This window comes from Rhynchophorus ferrugineus, unplaced genomic scaffold (assembly GCF_030347505.1).
Source record: "Rhynchophorus ferrugineus isolate W39M unplaced genomic scaffold, kcgeb_rfMv2 rfM5, whole genome shotgun sequence".
NCBI classification, from domain to species: Eukaryota; Metazoa; Arthropoda; class Insecta; order Coleoptera; family Curculionidae; genus Rhynchophorus; species Rhynchophorus ferrugineus.
In genome coordinates, this window is record NW_027472584.1 from 13433552 (window position 1) to 13447932 (window position 14381).

General features: G+C 30.2%; 3 protein-coding genes across 7 annotated transcripts in view; all 3 read right to left on the minus strand.

Moving 5' to 3' along the window:
• Nucleotides 1–619: 619 nt before the first annotated feature.
• Nucleotides 620–1810, minus strand: LOC143197083 (vacuolar ATPase assembly protein VMA12). The gene is made up of 2 exons (XM_076405246.1): nt 1252–1810; nt 620–1197 (listed from the first exon to the last, which is right to left on the minus strand). Exons 1-2 carry the CDS (start codon nt 1808–1810, stop codon nt 953–955), a joined length of 804 nt encoding a protein of 267 aa, XP_076261361.1. The 3' UTR covers nt 620–952.
• On the minus strand, nt 1505–2583 carry LOC143197091 (biogenesis of lysosome-related organelles complex 1 subunit 5). The gene is made up of 4 exons (XM_076405257.1): nt 2416–2583; nt 2274–2356; nt 2031–2219; nt 1505–1971 (listed from the first exon to the last, which is right to left on the minus strand). The coding sequence occupies exons 1-4, from the start codon at nt 2432–2434 to the stop codon at nt 1813–1815; spliced, it is 450 nt and encodes a 149-aa protein (XP_076261372.1). The 5' UTR covers nt 2435–2583; the 3' UTR covers nt 1505–1812.
• Nucleotides 2584–2864: 281 nt separating this feature from the next.
• Nucleotides 2865–14381, minus strand: part of Asph (Aspartyl beta-hydroxylase) — a 63512-nt gene continuing 51995 nt past the window's right edge. For 2 of the 5 annotated variants that reach the window (XM_076405190.1, XM_076405191.1), the window contains 13 exons: nt 8678–8923; nt 8392–8565; nt 7088–7617; nt 6928–7030; nt 6711–6785; nt 5829–5957; nt 5351–5656; nt 4901–5022; nt 4347–4581; nt 4185–4290; nt 3780–4014; nt 3235–3722; nt 2865–3097 (listed from right to left, as the gene is read on the minus strand). In XM_076405190.1, coding sequence (XP_076261305.1) covers nt 2947–3097; nt 3235–3722; nt 3780–4014; nt 4185–4290; nt 4347–4581; nt 4901–5022; nt 5351–5656; nt 5829–5957; nt 6711–6785; nt 6928–7030; nt 7088–7617; nt 8392–8565; nt 8678–8723 — 2700 coding nt within the window. In that variant the 5' untranslated portion in view covers nt 8724–8923 and the 3' untranslated portion in view covers nt 2865–2946. The remainder of the gene's footprint in view (nt 3098–3234; nt 3723–3779; nt 4015–4184; nt 4291–4346; nt 4582–4900; nt 5023–5350; nt 5657–5828; nt 5958–6710; nt 6786–6927; nt 7031–7087; nt 7618–8391; nt 8566–8677; nt 8924–14381) is intronic. The other 3 variants (XM_076405194.1, XM_076405195.1, XM_076405192.1) reach the window with 2 other exon arrangements.

Genomic DNA, 14381 nt, shown 5'->3' on the forward strand with positions numbered 1-14381 from the left:
TTCTAATAAACCAAACGAAAACTTCATAACAGATTGCCATCAATTGCAATTAATGCGATTGGGGAGAGATGATCAATATAAAGTAACAATGCCACGACATATTTTTACATCACACAACGAGGAGGAACGTTGCAAAATCTTATATCCCAACAATCTGCTTTATTCATCAGACATTTGCCCCTCCATGATCATTTGTTCCGATAGGTTTTTATGAAGAGACTCAAAAATGAAACGATGGTTGAATGATAAGAGCGAGTTATTATTCTAGCAATGAAAATACATTGATATGTTACCTGATATCCTTTAACATATGAAATAATTAGCTGATGTCTGTGCTTATACGTTAAAGGAAAAATAACGTATTGGAACTTCAATGATGGAAAATGGCCCTATTGGTAGATTGCGAGTTTTCTGGCAAGACTAGCGCATTCGCCATAAAATTGAACAAGGATTATACCAAAAACTCTGCATCTTCGGAGCATGAAGTCAACAGATGGGGGAGAATTTGAGAGAACACAAATCATCAAAAGAGTATCAGAAGATTTATACACTCATTATCATTATTGATTCCAAGTAGTAAAACCAAATGACTGGTTGTAAGTCAATGAACAGATTTAAGTAAGTTTTTAGTATTTAAAATGTTTTTATTTTATTTATTTTTTTTTAAATACATTCCAAATATTTTAAAATTTAAACAGAAAAAAAACAATTCTAAATATAATTTTCAAAAAATTCCAAGTTATAGCAATTAACAAAATAGAACATAACAGACACAGATTTAATTAAACATTTTCAAAAATTATTACAAAATGCACAATTGAATTATGAACCTGTACATATTAATATAAAAAATTCTACAACTTGTTTTAAAAGGAACTGAACTCAAATTACTTGCAATATATTCTACATCTTTTAAATATGAAAAAATAGGCTACAATTAGCATAAAATTGCCTAATTCATCTCTTTCTCTGGTCTGCTGGAATAATCAAATTCTAAATCTTCATTTAATGTTTTGGCTAGGAAATACAATTCTGCTATGCCCACAATCAGAGCACAAATAATACCAAGTAGTAATCTAAAACCAAAATCTAATGTACCAACCAATAGCTCTATTCCAATAAAACCAAATGCAAAAGCAGCTGCAAGGGTAATAATAAATTGTATAATAGCAATCAGATGTTGGTTCATCTTTTTCACTAAAAATTAAACAGTCTTAGAAAAGTATTAATAACTATAAGGATAAATAATACTTTGGTAGCTTATTGTGTCCTCTGGATGTTGCTTTCTTACATTATCTACATTTTTAGTCATATCTCTATATTCTTTGTTCTGTTGTTGCTCTTTCAATTTCTTACACCTTTTCTCTAATTCTTCATTTCTTGGGATTTCCTCATTTTTAGGTAAAACTATTTCAGACTCTTCGATTAATTCATGTAAATAAACCTTGTGATTGTTATTCTTGTTTTCTCCTTCTATATACTTATACAGCCAATATAAATCATGTACACTTAATTTAGGCCCTTCAGTAGTATTCTTTTTTATTTTACATTCTTCTATATTAATATCTAAATTATAATCCTTATTGTTTACTAAAGAATTTATAAATCTCTTGTCTTGCTCTGTGACAAGATAATCGAGCTTTAAAGTTTTTGCTGTTGATTCTTCTGATGTTTTATTTTTAAAGACAATATTTTTGATACCCATGGGAAGATCATCACAAATTTTTATATTACTAATATACTTTTTCAATTTAACTGAAGGTATAACAAAAATATGTGGATTTGCAATTTGACCTACATTCATACTCATACTTAAATCAATTTTTTTTCTAATTCTTCATAAACCTTTCTTAAATTAGCCTCTTGTTTTTCGTGTTCAGTATTTATTTGTGAATATTCTGTGGTAATATCATCTATAAATTTATCCAAAGCTAATTTTCTTTTATTTATATTCTCATCTAATAATTTATTCTAAAACATATGAAATAAAATACTAAAATGGTTCTTATGAATGCTATGTAAATAAATACCTGGTTTGATTCGTCTTGCAATTTTGATAAATTATTACAGACTTGCAACGCTTCACTTAACTGCCGATTAGATTCTATAACACTCTCATTTACATTGTCTTTCAATTGATTTATATGTGTATCTTTAATATCTGTTAAATTTTCAATAGTTTTAAATAAATTATCAACTTCGTTGTCACCCCTTTTTTCCTAAAATGGCAGACTTAATACAGTAACTTATTTATAACCTCAAACAAGTGTTACCTCAAACTCTTTCAAAGTGAAATTTATCTCACCAGATAAGAAACCCTTGTGATCAAAGAGCCTGTCCCAAATGTTACTAATATCTAAAATGTTCAACCTTAAGTTAGTTTATTTGGCGTAAATATTAGCAAAATTGCCGCACCCTTAAAAACATCTGACATAGCTATCTAAAAGTCTAACCTATGTTTGTATTTTCGTCAACACTTTCTTTCTATAATATGTTTTTTTGGTTTCACATATGCCAAACATATACTTAACCAAATTATTAATATGAAAAGATAATGTTACTTTCTCTTGTATAATTTATGTTAACCACATTACAATGGGTTTATCAACTGTTTTAAACTTTGATCTGTGATTTTTACAATGCTTACTAAAACATTGAAATATAACATGCGTGTGAAAAAATGCTATTCCTAATAATTAAAACCTCCCAAGGTATATTATTCATTTTTATGTAAATTTCTCATATATTCAGGTTATTTAGCAAAGGCGAAACATTTTTATAAAGTTCAAATAAAAAATTAAAATTATATATATATATGGTTGCCTACCCATTATATGATATATAAAATAATAAAAATAGAAATATATATTATATTTAAAATATATTTAATTTAATACGTATATACAAGTAAAAATCCTAATAAGAATAGATAAAAATACATCTATTCTATATATAAGAGAGACTCATTTTTTCTGACTTAGTTAATTCAGGATGCCATATATCCACGATCAACACCAATCGAAAATCGCTGCCATTATGCCATACTTCATGCTCAAAGCTGTCGTCAAATATAATAATATCCCCTTCTTTCCAACTTCTAAAACAAAAAATGTATTTACGTAATTCCATTATTTTATTTACGAATTGCTTTATTATATTTTGGTCTTGTAGCATTATCATTATAATAAAAGTTGAGTTTCATATAAAAAGGAAAAACCTATGTAACATACAGACCTAGTTTCTTCTGCTACTCTTATGAAGGTGTTGGGTGGTATTTTTAATCCTAAATGAAGTCTAAGTCTACAATTAGTTGGTCCGCAATGTGGCCAAACATGTGTTTTAGGATGCATAACACTAAATTTGGTCTGCCCTCTCTTACAGCTACTTGCATCTGGAAAACTCTGGATAATACTACAGGTAATTGGACTTTTATCGCAGTTTTTCTTGGATTGTCTTCCTCTTGCAAATAGTTCAAATTGTTTCCATGTTCCTGTATCTTTAAGATTTTCTGCTTCATCCTGAAAATAGCCCTGACTGTTCAGGGCGGCAAGACCCTCTTGTCTAATTTTGAGCCAATTATCTTTCAACGCTTTAAACAATTTTTTGTAAGTTGGAAGATCCTTAGTCTTCCACCAAGGTTTTCCTGTTAACCTTGGAACATTATACAATGACCTTTGATATTTGGACATAAATACTTTTTCTTTCACGCCCTCTTCATACACCTAAAATAGAAATGAATAAATAATATTAGAACTTCTTACAAGAGCAAAAGATCTTACTTTCAATGCTTCTTCTGGCTTATTTAGACGCGATAAAGCATCACCTAAATGGAAATAGAATCTACCATCAATAACTCCTTCAGCTTTGGTTTTTAATCCCCTTGACATATAATTAACTGACTCTTGCAACAGATTGTCAGTCGTTTTTAAAATAAAACCATAATGTACTAATGCAAATCCATCGTTAGGCCATCGAATTAAAACTTGCTTTAAAACAGATCTTGCTTCTTCAACACTAAATGACATAGAAATAAATATAAAATATTTGATATTTTTAATGAAGTTTCGTAGTTAAACATCACGACAACAGTTATAAATGCAATAATCGCTATAAGAAAACCATAAAACTAACAGCTCTTATTTCGCATAACCCTATCTAGAATAAGCAAAATAATCGATACTTACTAATTAACAGTTAGGTACGTTACAGCTAATATATTTAAATAAATAGGATTATCAGGAAACTTTCTAATCAATTTCCAATGAACTACAAGAGCTTTATTATATTGTCCTTAAAAACACCATGATATTGATAATTAATATAATTTAAATATCTTAATAACTTACCCAAAAATCTAGTTCTATCTATATATCTCTCACCAATAATTTTATATAAATATTCTGGTATATTATTTAGCTCAAGAGCTTTTATGTAATATTCAAGCGCTTTTTGCAACAGATCGTTTCTTTGATTTTGTTCAGCTAATATATCCAAAGCTTGGGCTTTTCCATATAGTGATCGTGGGGAAAAAGGGTATCGCTTTACAAGTGCCTCAAACAGTTTGTTAGCAAAAGCAGCATTCTGGTGAAACCAAAATTTGAAAAAGAAAAACAAATTTGTTAGTAAATTGACTTATCAATTTTTATTAACAGTGGTGCGGAATATTAATAAAAACTGATATAAAAAGCAAAATATATTGTACCAAATTATTGTAAAAAACTATCACAGAATTGAAACATTCCTTTAAAACAACAAAACAAAACAAAAACTACTATTAGCTATGCATACTTAATTAATATTAATATGATAAAAACAAAAATTAAAAAATTAATATTCCTAGAAAAGAAATAAATGTATATTAAGTAAGAACCAAAATCAAAGAATGATAATACATGTTTACCTTTTTAAGCTGCTCTTGTGCATTATCTAGTTCATCTTTAATTATGTAATCTTCTTCATTTGTTATATTAGAATGTTCATAATCTTCACCCTCTGACTGAGATTCTTCACCAACATTTATATCTAAAATAATTCATAACAATAAAATATTAAATTACAATATTATTAGACACAAGCTTTTACAAATAAATATTTTAAAAGAGGAGTTTGTGAAATAATGTTGATATTCATAACATAAAGTGTTAGCTCTATTTCTAATTCTATTAGAGTTAAAATGTAATATAAATTCCAAAATATATAATGCATATTGGTGCCATCTAGTTATACTACATTATATTATTACAGGAAGAGGTCAACTAACCTAAAATTATTTCATGTGTAAACCCTAGATGGCGCAATATATAGCAGTCTAAACATTGTGATTAAAATTGGTACATAATAACCATTTTACCTCTTCCTAATTTTCCATATTTAGCATCAAGTCTTTTTACCAATTTCTCGTCTTCATCTTCATCGTAATCATCCTCAGATTCGATTTCTTCCTCTTCTTCGCCAAGAAGTTCTTCCTTTTCAACGATTTCATCATCGTCCTCGTTTGGAAGATTTTCGTGCTCGAAATAATTCGGTTTTGCATCAAATTCACCATCTGGCGTTAATGAAATTGAGTACGTTTCTCGCAAGTCTTCGTATTCTTCACGCACTGATCTATGTTCGCTATGGCTATCGTCGTCGCTATAGTCTTCTTCATCGGAATATGCTAATTGGTTGGAATTATATGGTTTTAAAAGACTGAAGAAGGTCTGAATACATATTACTACCCAAGATCTTTTACTTGATTTACAAATAAATTATTAATTAAATTATTTTCATTAACAACATGTTTTTGTTCATTTGAGATTTTGAGTAGTATCTGTAAACATTTATTATACCTTCTTCTTCCAGCTCTAAATCAGGTAGGTCTGCTTCTATTTCTTGTAAAGTAGGTGGTGGTATTATGGTATTTCTCCTTGATACATTAGGTGTTGGTTCATTATCACAAACAGGTTGCTTATCCACATCTTTATTAGAATTATATTCCTTATTATATTATACCAAATTAATTAAATAAATTAAATGAATTCATTAAAGTGATTTCAATACTATTCATTAGCAAGCATGCAATTAACAAATTAAAATTATATAGAACTGGACATCATAAAGCTAATCCTGTTAGAGTTAGTACTGAAGTACTGTACAGTAATACATTGAATTACAAAACAAATACAAGTACAAATATATAGAGGATTGATAAACAGCCTGCTTTAGAGAATTATAAAGAAAATATTGGTAGCGCGAATTTCCACTATTAAGATATATTGTTTCTCTTGTACAAATTGCAAATATATTCTAATATATTATTAAAATTATTCATCAGAAATACGTTTTCACAATTTTTATCTGAAATAAAAACAATATATATTTAAATTATTACACTTTTATATTACTTTAAACAGTCTTTAAACAGTATTGTATTTCGGCAAACCAAATAGTAACTACTGCACACAAAAGATAATTGAAAAATTTTACTTATTTTTGTGTATATTATTATATTTCAGTGTTATTCAGTTCTAAAATATATTTTATTTCAAAATAATTTTGTATCGATATTAATTTTGGATTAGGCATTTCGCAACGTATTTCTTTTGAACAGTTGCCCTAAATTAACAATAAAGGAGCTTTTAGGTTATCAGGAAATGCAAAGTTAGTGGCTAAATAAAGCATTGCATCAAAAAGTGATTGGTGTTATATAATAGGCCATGCAAGTTACCGACCAGATGGTTTTTTTCTAAGGAAGACATTGTATGCCACAGTGAGAATGGCAAGTCCAACTCCTATTTTTGTAGTCACTGTAAAAATACAGCAACGTATTAATTCAGTTGCATTTCCTGATGTACAGTTATCACTTTAAATAAAATCACATTGTTTAGACTGCGTGAACTAGTTTTCATCAAAATAAAATTAACTAAAAATTTAATAAATAATACTCACGGCCAGCACTCTGCTTAGGTTGAGAATCTTCATTAGTTGTTTCTCTCTCTTTTTCAAGTATCGCTTCAGGTTTCTTCACTTCATCCGGCTCTATATCACCATCCTAAAAAAAAACCAAAACAAGTTAAACGAAAATTTAATCAATTTATTACAATCACACATTTTCTTTACTTGCTTCAGCTTCTGTATTTATTTCATCCGACTCATCATCCTCGACAGATTTATCTTCTCTAAGATCATCGTGAACGCCTTTATCATCATCATCATCATCATTTATCGGGTTTTCATCAGACTGGTCTGCATTCATATCACTCGAATCATCATCATCATTAATTATTAATGGCTTCTCATCTGAGACGTCTGCCTTTACATCACTTGAATCGTCGTCGTCATCATCATCATCATCAATATTTTCTTCGCTTCTTTCTATCGATTCCACCGGCTCCTCTTCAGATTCTGCAACAGATTCCTCCGGTTCTTCGTATTCTTGAGATTCATCTTCTTGTTCTTCCTCGCTATTTTCTAATGACTGTTCATCGGATTCATAGTGATGATCGTCGTCATCATCCTCATTTTCATATTCGTGAATATTTTCAGGTGAGTGATCGTCATCATGCTCATCAGATGTTGATTTTTCTACCCATCCTTCGAATATTTGCGAGAAACGAGATTTTACTTCAACATTTTCAACTAAAAAAGTATATATTTGGGTGGTGTATATTATCGATATGAGTTCATTCAATTGAAAATATTCACAAGAAAGTAATATATAACTACGTCTTATCACGCTTAATATAGATTTTAACACAAAGTACTTTTGTTAAAATAAAATTACTTTAGTGTATGGCTTTTAATGTCATTTTTAGTATCTAAAATTAAGAATTGCTGTGTCATTGATGATAAATAAATTATAATATTGTGTTTCTGTTGATGTTTCGGGTAATATTAATAAACTGAAATAATATAGCAATATAAAAAATTCATTATTAATGGAAGTTCTTTCAACTCTAAACATTCACAAGCACATAATAGAAATCACTCTTAAGATTATAATATAAATTAATTTTATTAGAATCAAATTATCTTTACTTTAATTGTAATGCCTGTGTACGGTGGTTAAATGTGCATTAAATACGTAGGGTTTTTAATATAATTTTTAATAGCTATTTTAAAAATTGCTCTGTCATGAGAGGTTGGTATATTCAGAATCTTTTGTTTCTGTTGACGCATATAATACTATTATAAATTAAAATATATTGGCAGTATGAGGTAGGTAATGTTAACAAAGTAAAATTATATGGTAATATAAAAAAAACATTAAAAACAAAAAAATGCGTAGTTAACCAAACATTTAAATGCAATCAAGTAAGAAAATAAATCATTAATAAAATACTGTAGATTAAGGTTGATTTTAAAATAAAAAGTATTTTTTCTGTAAATCATATGTATGAAGCTCATATTTACGTTCATTGAGGTCTTGATTTTCTCTTATGATAAGTCCTACTAAAATAATGAGTACAAAAAAAAGTAGGACAAATACAATTTTAGCACAAATATTTCCTCCTGTGCCCCCTTCTTTATACACGTGGATATTAACATCTTCGCTTGGCGATGAAAAACTCGCATCAGCAACATCGTCTGGAAAACAACAAATACCAAAAGACTACATTATTAAAAAAAGCGCTGAGATTTTAAAAATAGAACAGCTAAAAATAAGCAGTCGAACAAAATCGACTTAATTATCTCTCACCTTTGCGTTTCTTTTTGTCTTTGCGTTTACGCACTTCCCCCGACATTTTCAATTTCGGGAGTTCAACTAGTTTGGAAACACCACCATGGAAGCAAAAGTCAAAGTTGACTTTTTAGCCCCGGCCAGACAGTTCGTTACTTAATAATGTCGATTCCGCGAGCCTGACCGACTACTCCCGATGCTCATTTCAAATATGCCTATAGGGTGGTCAGAGTTGGCTTGCGTTGTTAATTGAATTTTAAATTCCTAAAAAAAAATTGGAATAAAATATTGTAGAGAATTAAGAACACTTATATATAGGCTTCAATTTGTTAGGGTTATTGTTTTTCTTAATCTATATTTAACTTATAACTCGATTTGATAAAACAATCTAGTAGTCTATGGTTTGTTTTGAAAATAACCTATATCCATAAGTTATGTTATGTCTTTGAATAAAACATAAACTTATCCATTAGTAAAAATATTTTATCCGTTCTTAAGAATTTTTTTTCGTTATATTTTTATCGACTTTAAAAGCTATTTTGGAACGACTTTTATAGCTCATTTTCCGAGCGCTCTTAAACTATTGGTAGGTTTTACGGGTGTAAATTTGTAATATTTTCTCCAAGTAATTATAGATGGCATTAATAAACCGCTCTATTGATGATATCAGCATTTATCTGTTTTAGTTTCGACGCGTGAAAATATGTAAATAACACATCCGCTGAAAAGTCCCGGGCTTAACAAAGAAAACGCGTTTTTTTCTTGTTCAAAATTAGTTTTATTCATCAACGTAATCTCCGTCAAGAGCCGCACAATCATTCCAGAGCCACTCGATACGATTATATTTTGAACGATTATATTTCGCATTCGAGCGAAATTTCTTACCGGTGAAAAATTTTTTGAGGTCTGCGATTAGCCAGTAGTTGCTGGGAACCAAATTTGGCAAATACGGTGGATGTGGGAGCAATTCGAAGTTTAATTCATGTAGTTTTGTCATTGTTTTGATTGAGTTATACCACGGTACGTTGTCTTGATGAAACAAAAATTTTTTCTTTGCCATATTCGGCCGTTTCTTTGCAATTTTTGCCTTAACGCTTCAATAACGCTATATAAAATTCACTGATTATGGTATTTCCCTTCTCAAGAGAGTCGATGACTATTAGAGAACATCCCAAAATTCCGAGGCCATAATCATTCCAGCCGATTGATGTGTTTTCGGGTGCTTTGTACGAGGTTCACCAATTGTCCACTCAAATGACAATCGTTTTGATTCCGGAGTAAAGTGATGGATCCATGTTTCATCTATTGTCATATATCGACGAAAAAATTCCGGTTTGTTACGTTTAAGCATAGCCAAACTCTGCTCAGAATCAGCAACACGATTTTGTTTTTGGTCAACAGTGAGCAACCGCCGCATCCACTTTGAACAGAGCTTTTTCATAGTCAAATGTTCATGCAATATAAAACCAACACGTTCTTTTGATATCTTTACGATATTAGATTACGATTTTTTAAATGTTTTCTGGTGTTACCACCTCATTTGGGCGTCCACTGCGTTCTGCATCATCGGTGTCTCTACGACCACGTATGAAGTTAGCATAACCATAATAGTTATAATAACCGACGGAAAGGCGGCTTGGTAGCCACAGTAGTCCAGGCGATAGTCGACAGATAGTTGAAGGTTCGAATCCCACCAGGGCATAGTACCTGTAAATTATGTATGTGATTGTTTGTAATTATAGTCGTTCAATCACTGTCCAATTAATGTGATTGTATACAAGAGTCTAAAATCCGACAAGAAAAACTATGCCAGTCACGCAAGTAACCAGGCTGGACAAGACCAGATGATTGGTTTCTAGGTAGTCTGTAGGCTTAATGCCGGAGACCGTGGTTTAGAGCATATGCCACATTAATCTCGATAAATCGAGAATGAAATATAAAAAAAGGAAAAATAAATAAACCGTAGAAAAAATAGTAAAATTACACTGTCAAACAAGAAAATAATGTTTTCTTGATTCATGAGTCTATTCTTACTATAACAACATTCAATTAAAAAACAATTATAATAGAGAAAATTTTATATTAGCACTATTTTTTTCCATGAAAGCATAAATGTCAGAACAAACAAACAAGATTGTTTTTCTTCTAAAAAATATAGCAGATCTCGTTGACACTACCTATATTTGGATATATATATACACTATCTATACTCCGATTGTCTCAATATATGTGGGTGATCATCTTTTTCAAAATTAGGGTCATGGGATGTTGAGTTCTTTGCTACACTGTCTTCATTTTTCATTTTAATTCATTTGTAGGATGTTGCAAAACTATACCCTATAACTTATCATGATCTCCTGCGTTCATATCAAAATAGTGACAAAAAACGGTTTTCACAAAAGGCGTTTCTCTGATGAAAACGTTATTTCACTACAGATGAAACCAAAAATTGCTGTTTGAATTTGAGCCCCATTATTTGTATCAGACCAATAACTTTAACAAAGGATTTATAACAGATGATGTTACTGTGTATTTAATCAAATCGGGTATATTTATAATCAACTTCATGTTGAATCTCACTACTAGGCTTCACTTTACAATATGATATTGAAAGGTGTTTGGTTATATGTGAAATGCTGTTCGAACAGCAAAATCGGAAATGTTATTAGCATTGTATTGTTACTGGTGATGAAAAGTGGATCCATTACCATAATCCAAAGCGCCCCGCCGTATTCTCCGCTCATTTTGCTTCTTCTGATTATTACTTGTTCCAACAAATTAATCGTGACCTGTGTGAGCAGCGCTTCACTTCGTGTGAAGATACCAAAAACTGGGTCATGTGGATACCCTCAAAATATACATAATTCTTTCGAGATAGAATAGACCATCCATGAACAGTATTTTGAATAAAATACATTGTATCAATTCTTTCACAATAAAGCTTGAAATTAAAAAAATTCTTTTAAAACTAATTCATAGGCCTAATATTTTGACAGTAACAGGTGTGTCAATATCGAACGAAAAACGAATTTCCCACAAATTGAAAATGTAAAATGTAGAAAATATTAAATGTCACTTGTACATCTAAAATATCCGGTTACGGTACCTACTAAGTTAACCGGTACTCTTTTAAGGTAATTTCTGAATCCCGAATTTTATTTTTGTTTCTCAAATACTATTTATTGTTGGATAGAGTTATTGGTGACTACTTAGTTATATGTAATTTAAAAAAAATTATGACGTTTATATTTAAACATTAGAAATGTGTATCACACAATTAATTTAGTGTCGATAGCCACAATCGTTAAGGCGACAGGACAGTCCTACTGCTGCGATAATCGCGGGATCGAATCCCACCGGGGCGTGAGCGTACATTTACGTTTATGATCGTCCATAGACTAGAGTACAAAACAACAACAAGGAAAATCATACCAATCACGGTAGTAACCAGGCTGGGTAAGACCGCATGTCCTCTGGAATGGTCTCTAAGTAGGTCCTAGTGAGTTTGTAGGCTTAATGCCGAAGACCATAGTTCAAAGAAGTCGGTCCAGCTATTAAAAAATCCAAAAGACTGACGTAACTAACATCCAAACCAATACATACACAGCTAATTTTTTGTTATAGTAGGAATTAAATCAATATATAAGTTTTTTTAAGGAAATCATAAATAAACAATCAAAAAGTAAATTTCAAGCCTTAATTATTTCAGAATAATAATTTCAATTCACAATAATAAAATATTAACCAAACATTAATGCATGATTGTGTTGTTCCATTGAATACAATAGTGAGTAAAGTATATATTGATATACCATATATAGAAATATTGTCATATTAAAATTCATAAAGAATTTATAAATGTAAGAAATAATTTATTTGAGGAATGTGAATTCTTAAGTGATAAATTGTGTAATTATTAAGTTTCATAAGATTATTTCAAGATACCATCGCTAATGCAACAAATTTTACTCTTAAAAAATTCCAACATAAGATATTTTGCGCCAATTACAAACAAAATATACTACAACATTCAGCGTTACAGTGAAATTATTTACATTTTGACAGTTAACAAGTCAATATCGAAAAATTAATTTCCCACAAATTGAAAACATAGAAATAAAATGTCACTTGTAGTCTAAAACTTGAGCTAATCAGTCCATTTTAAGGTAATTTCTGAATCCCGAATTTTATTTTTGTTTCTCAAATACTATTTATTGTTGGATAGAGTTATTGGTGACTACTTAGTTATATGTAATTTAAAAAAAAAAATATGACGTTTATATTTAAACATTAGTAATGTGCATCACACAATTAATTTAGTGTCGATAGCCACAATCGTTAAGGCGACAGGACAGTCCTCCTACTGCTGCGATAATCGCGGGAATTCGATCCCACCGGGGCGTGAGCGTACATTTACGTTTATGATCGTCCATAGACTAGAGTACAAAACAACAACAAGGAAAGTCATACCAATCACGGTAGTAACCAGGCTGGGTAAGACAGGATGTCCTCTGGAATGGTCTCTAAGTTGGTCACTCGCTAGTTTGTAGGCTTAATGCCGAAGACCCTAGTTTAAAGAAGTAGGTCCAGCTATTAAAAAATCCAAAAGGCTGATGTGACTAACATCCAAACCAATACATACACAGCTAATTTTTTGTTATAATAGGAATTAAATCAATACATAAGTATTTTTATGGAAATCATAAATAAACAATCAAAAAGTAAATTTCAAGCCTTAATTATTTCAGAATAATAATTTCAATGCACAATAATAAAATATTAACCAAACATTAATGCATAGTTGTGTTGTTCCATTGAATACAATAGCGACTAAAGTATATATTGATATACCATATATAGAAATATTGTCATATTAATATTCATAAAGAATTTATAAATGTAAGAAATAATTTATTTGAGGAATGTGAATTCTTAAGTGATAAATTGTGTAATTATTAAGTTTCATAAGATTATTTCAAGATACCATCGCTAATGCAACAAATTTTACTCTTAAAAAATTCCAACATAAGATATTTTGCGCAAATTACAAACAAAATATACTATAACATTCAGCGTTACAGTGAAATTATTTACATTTTGACAGTTAACAAGTCAATATCGAAAAATTAATTTCCCACAAATTGAAAACATAGAAATAAAATGTCACTTGTAGTCTAAAACTTGAGCTAATCAGTCCATTTTAAGGTAATTTCTGAATCCCGAATTTTATTTTTGTTTCTCAAATACTATTTATTGTTGGATAGAGTTATTGGTGACTACTTAGTTACATGTAATTTAAAAAAAAATTATGACGTTTATATTTAAAGATTAGAAATGTGCATCACATAATTAATTTAGTGTCGATAGCCACAATTATTAAGGCGACAGGACAGTACTGCTGCGATAATCGCGGGATAGAATCCCACCGGGGCATGATCGTACATTTACGTTTATGATCGTCCATAGACTAGAGTACAAAACAACAACAAGGAAAATCATACCAATCACGGTAGTAACCAGGCTGGGTAAGACCTGATGTCCTCTGGAGTGGTCTCTAAGTTGGTCACTCGCTAGTTTGTAAGCTTAATGCCGAAAACCATAGTTCAAAGAAGTAGGTCCAGCTATTAAAAAATCCAAAAGACTGACGTGACTAACATTCAAACCAATACATACACCGCTAATTTTTGTTATAGTAGGAATTAAATCAATATATAAGTTTTTT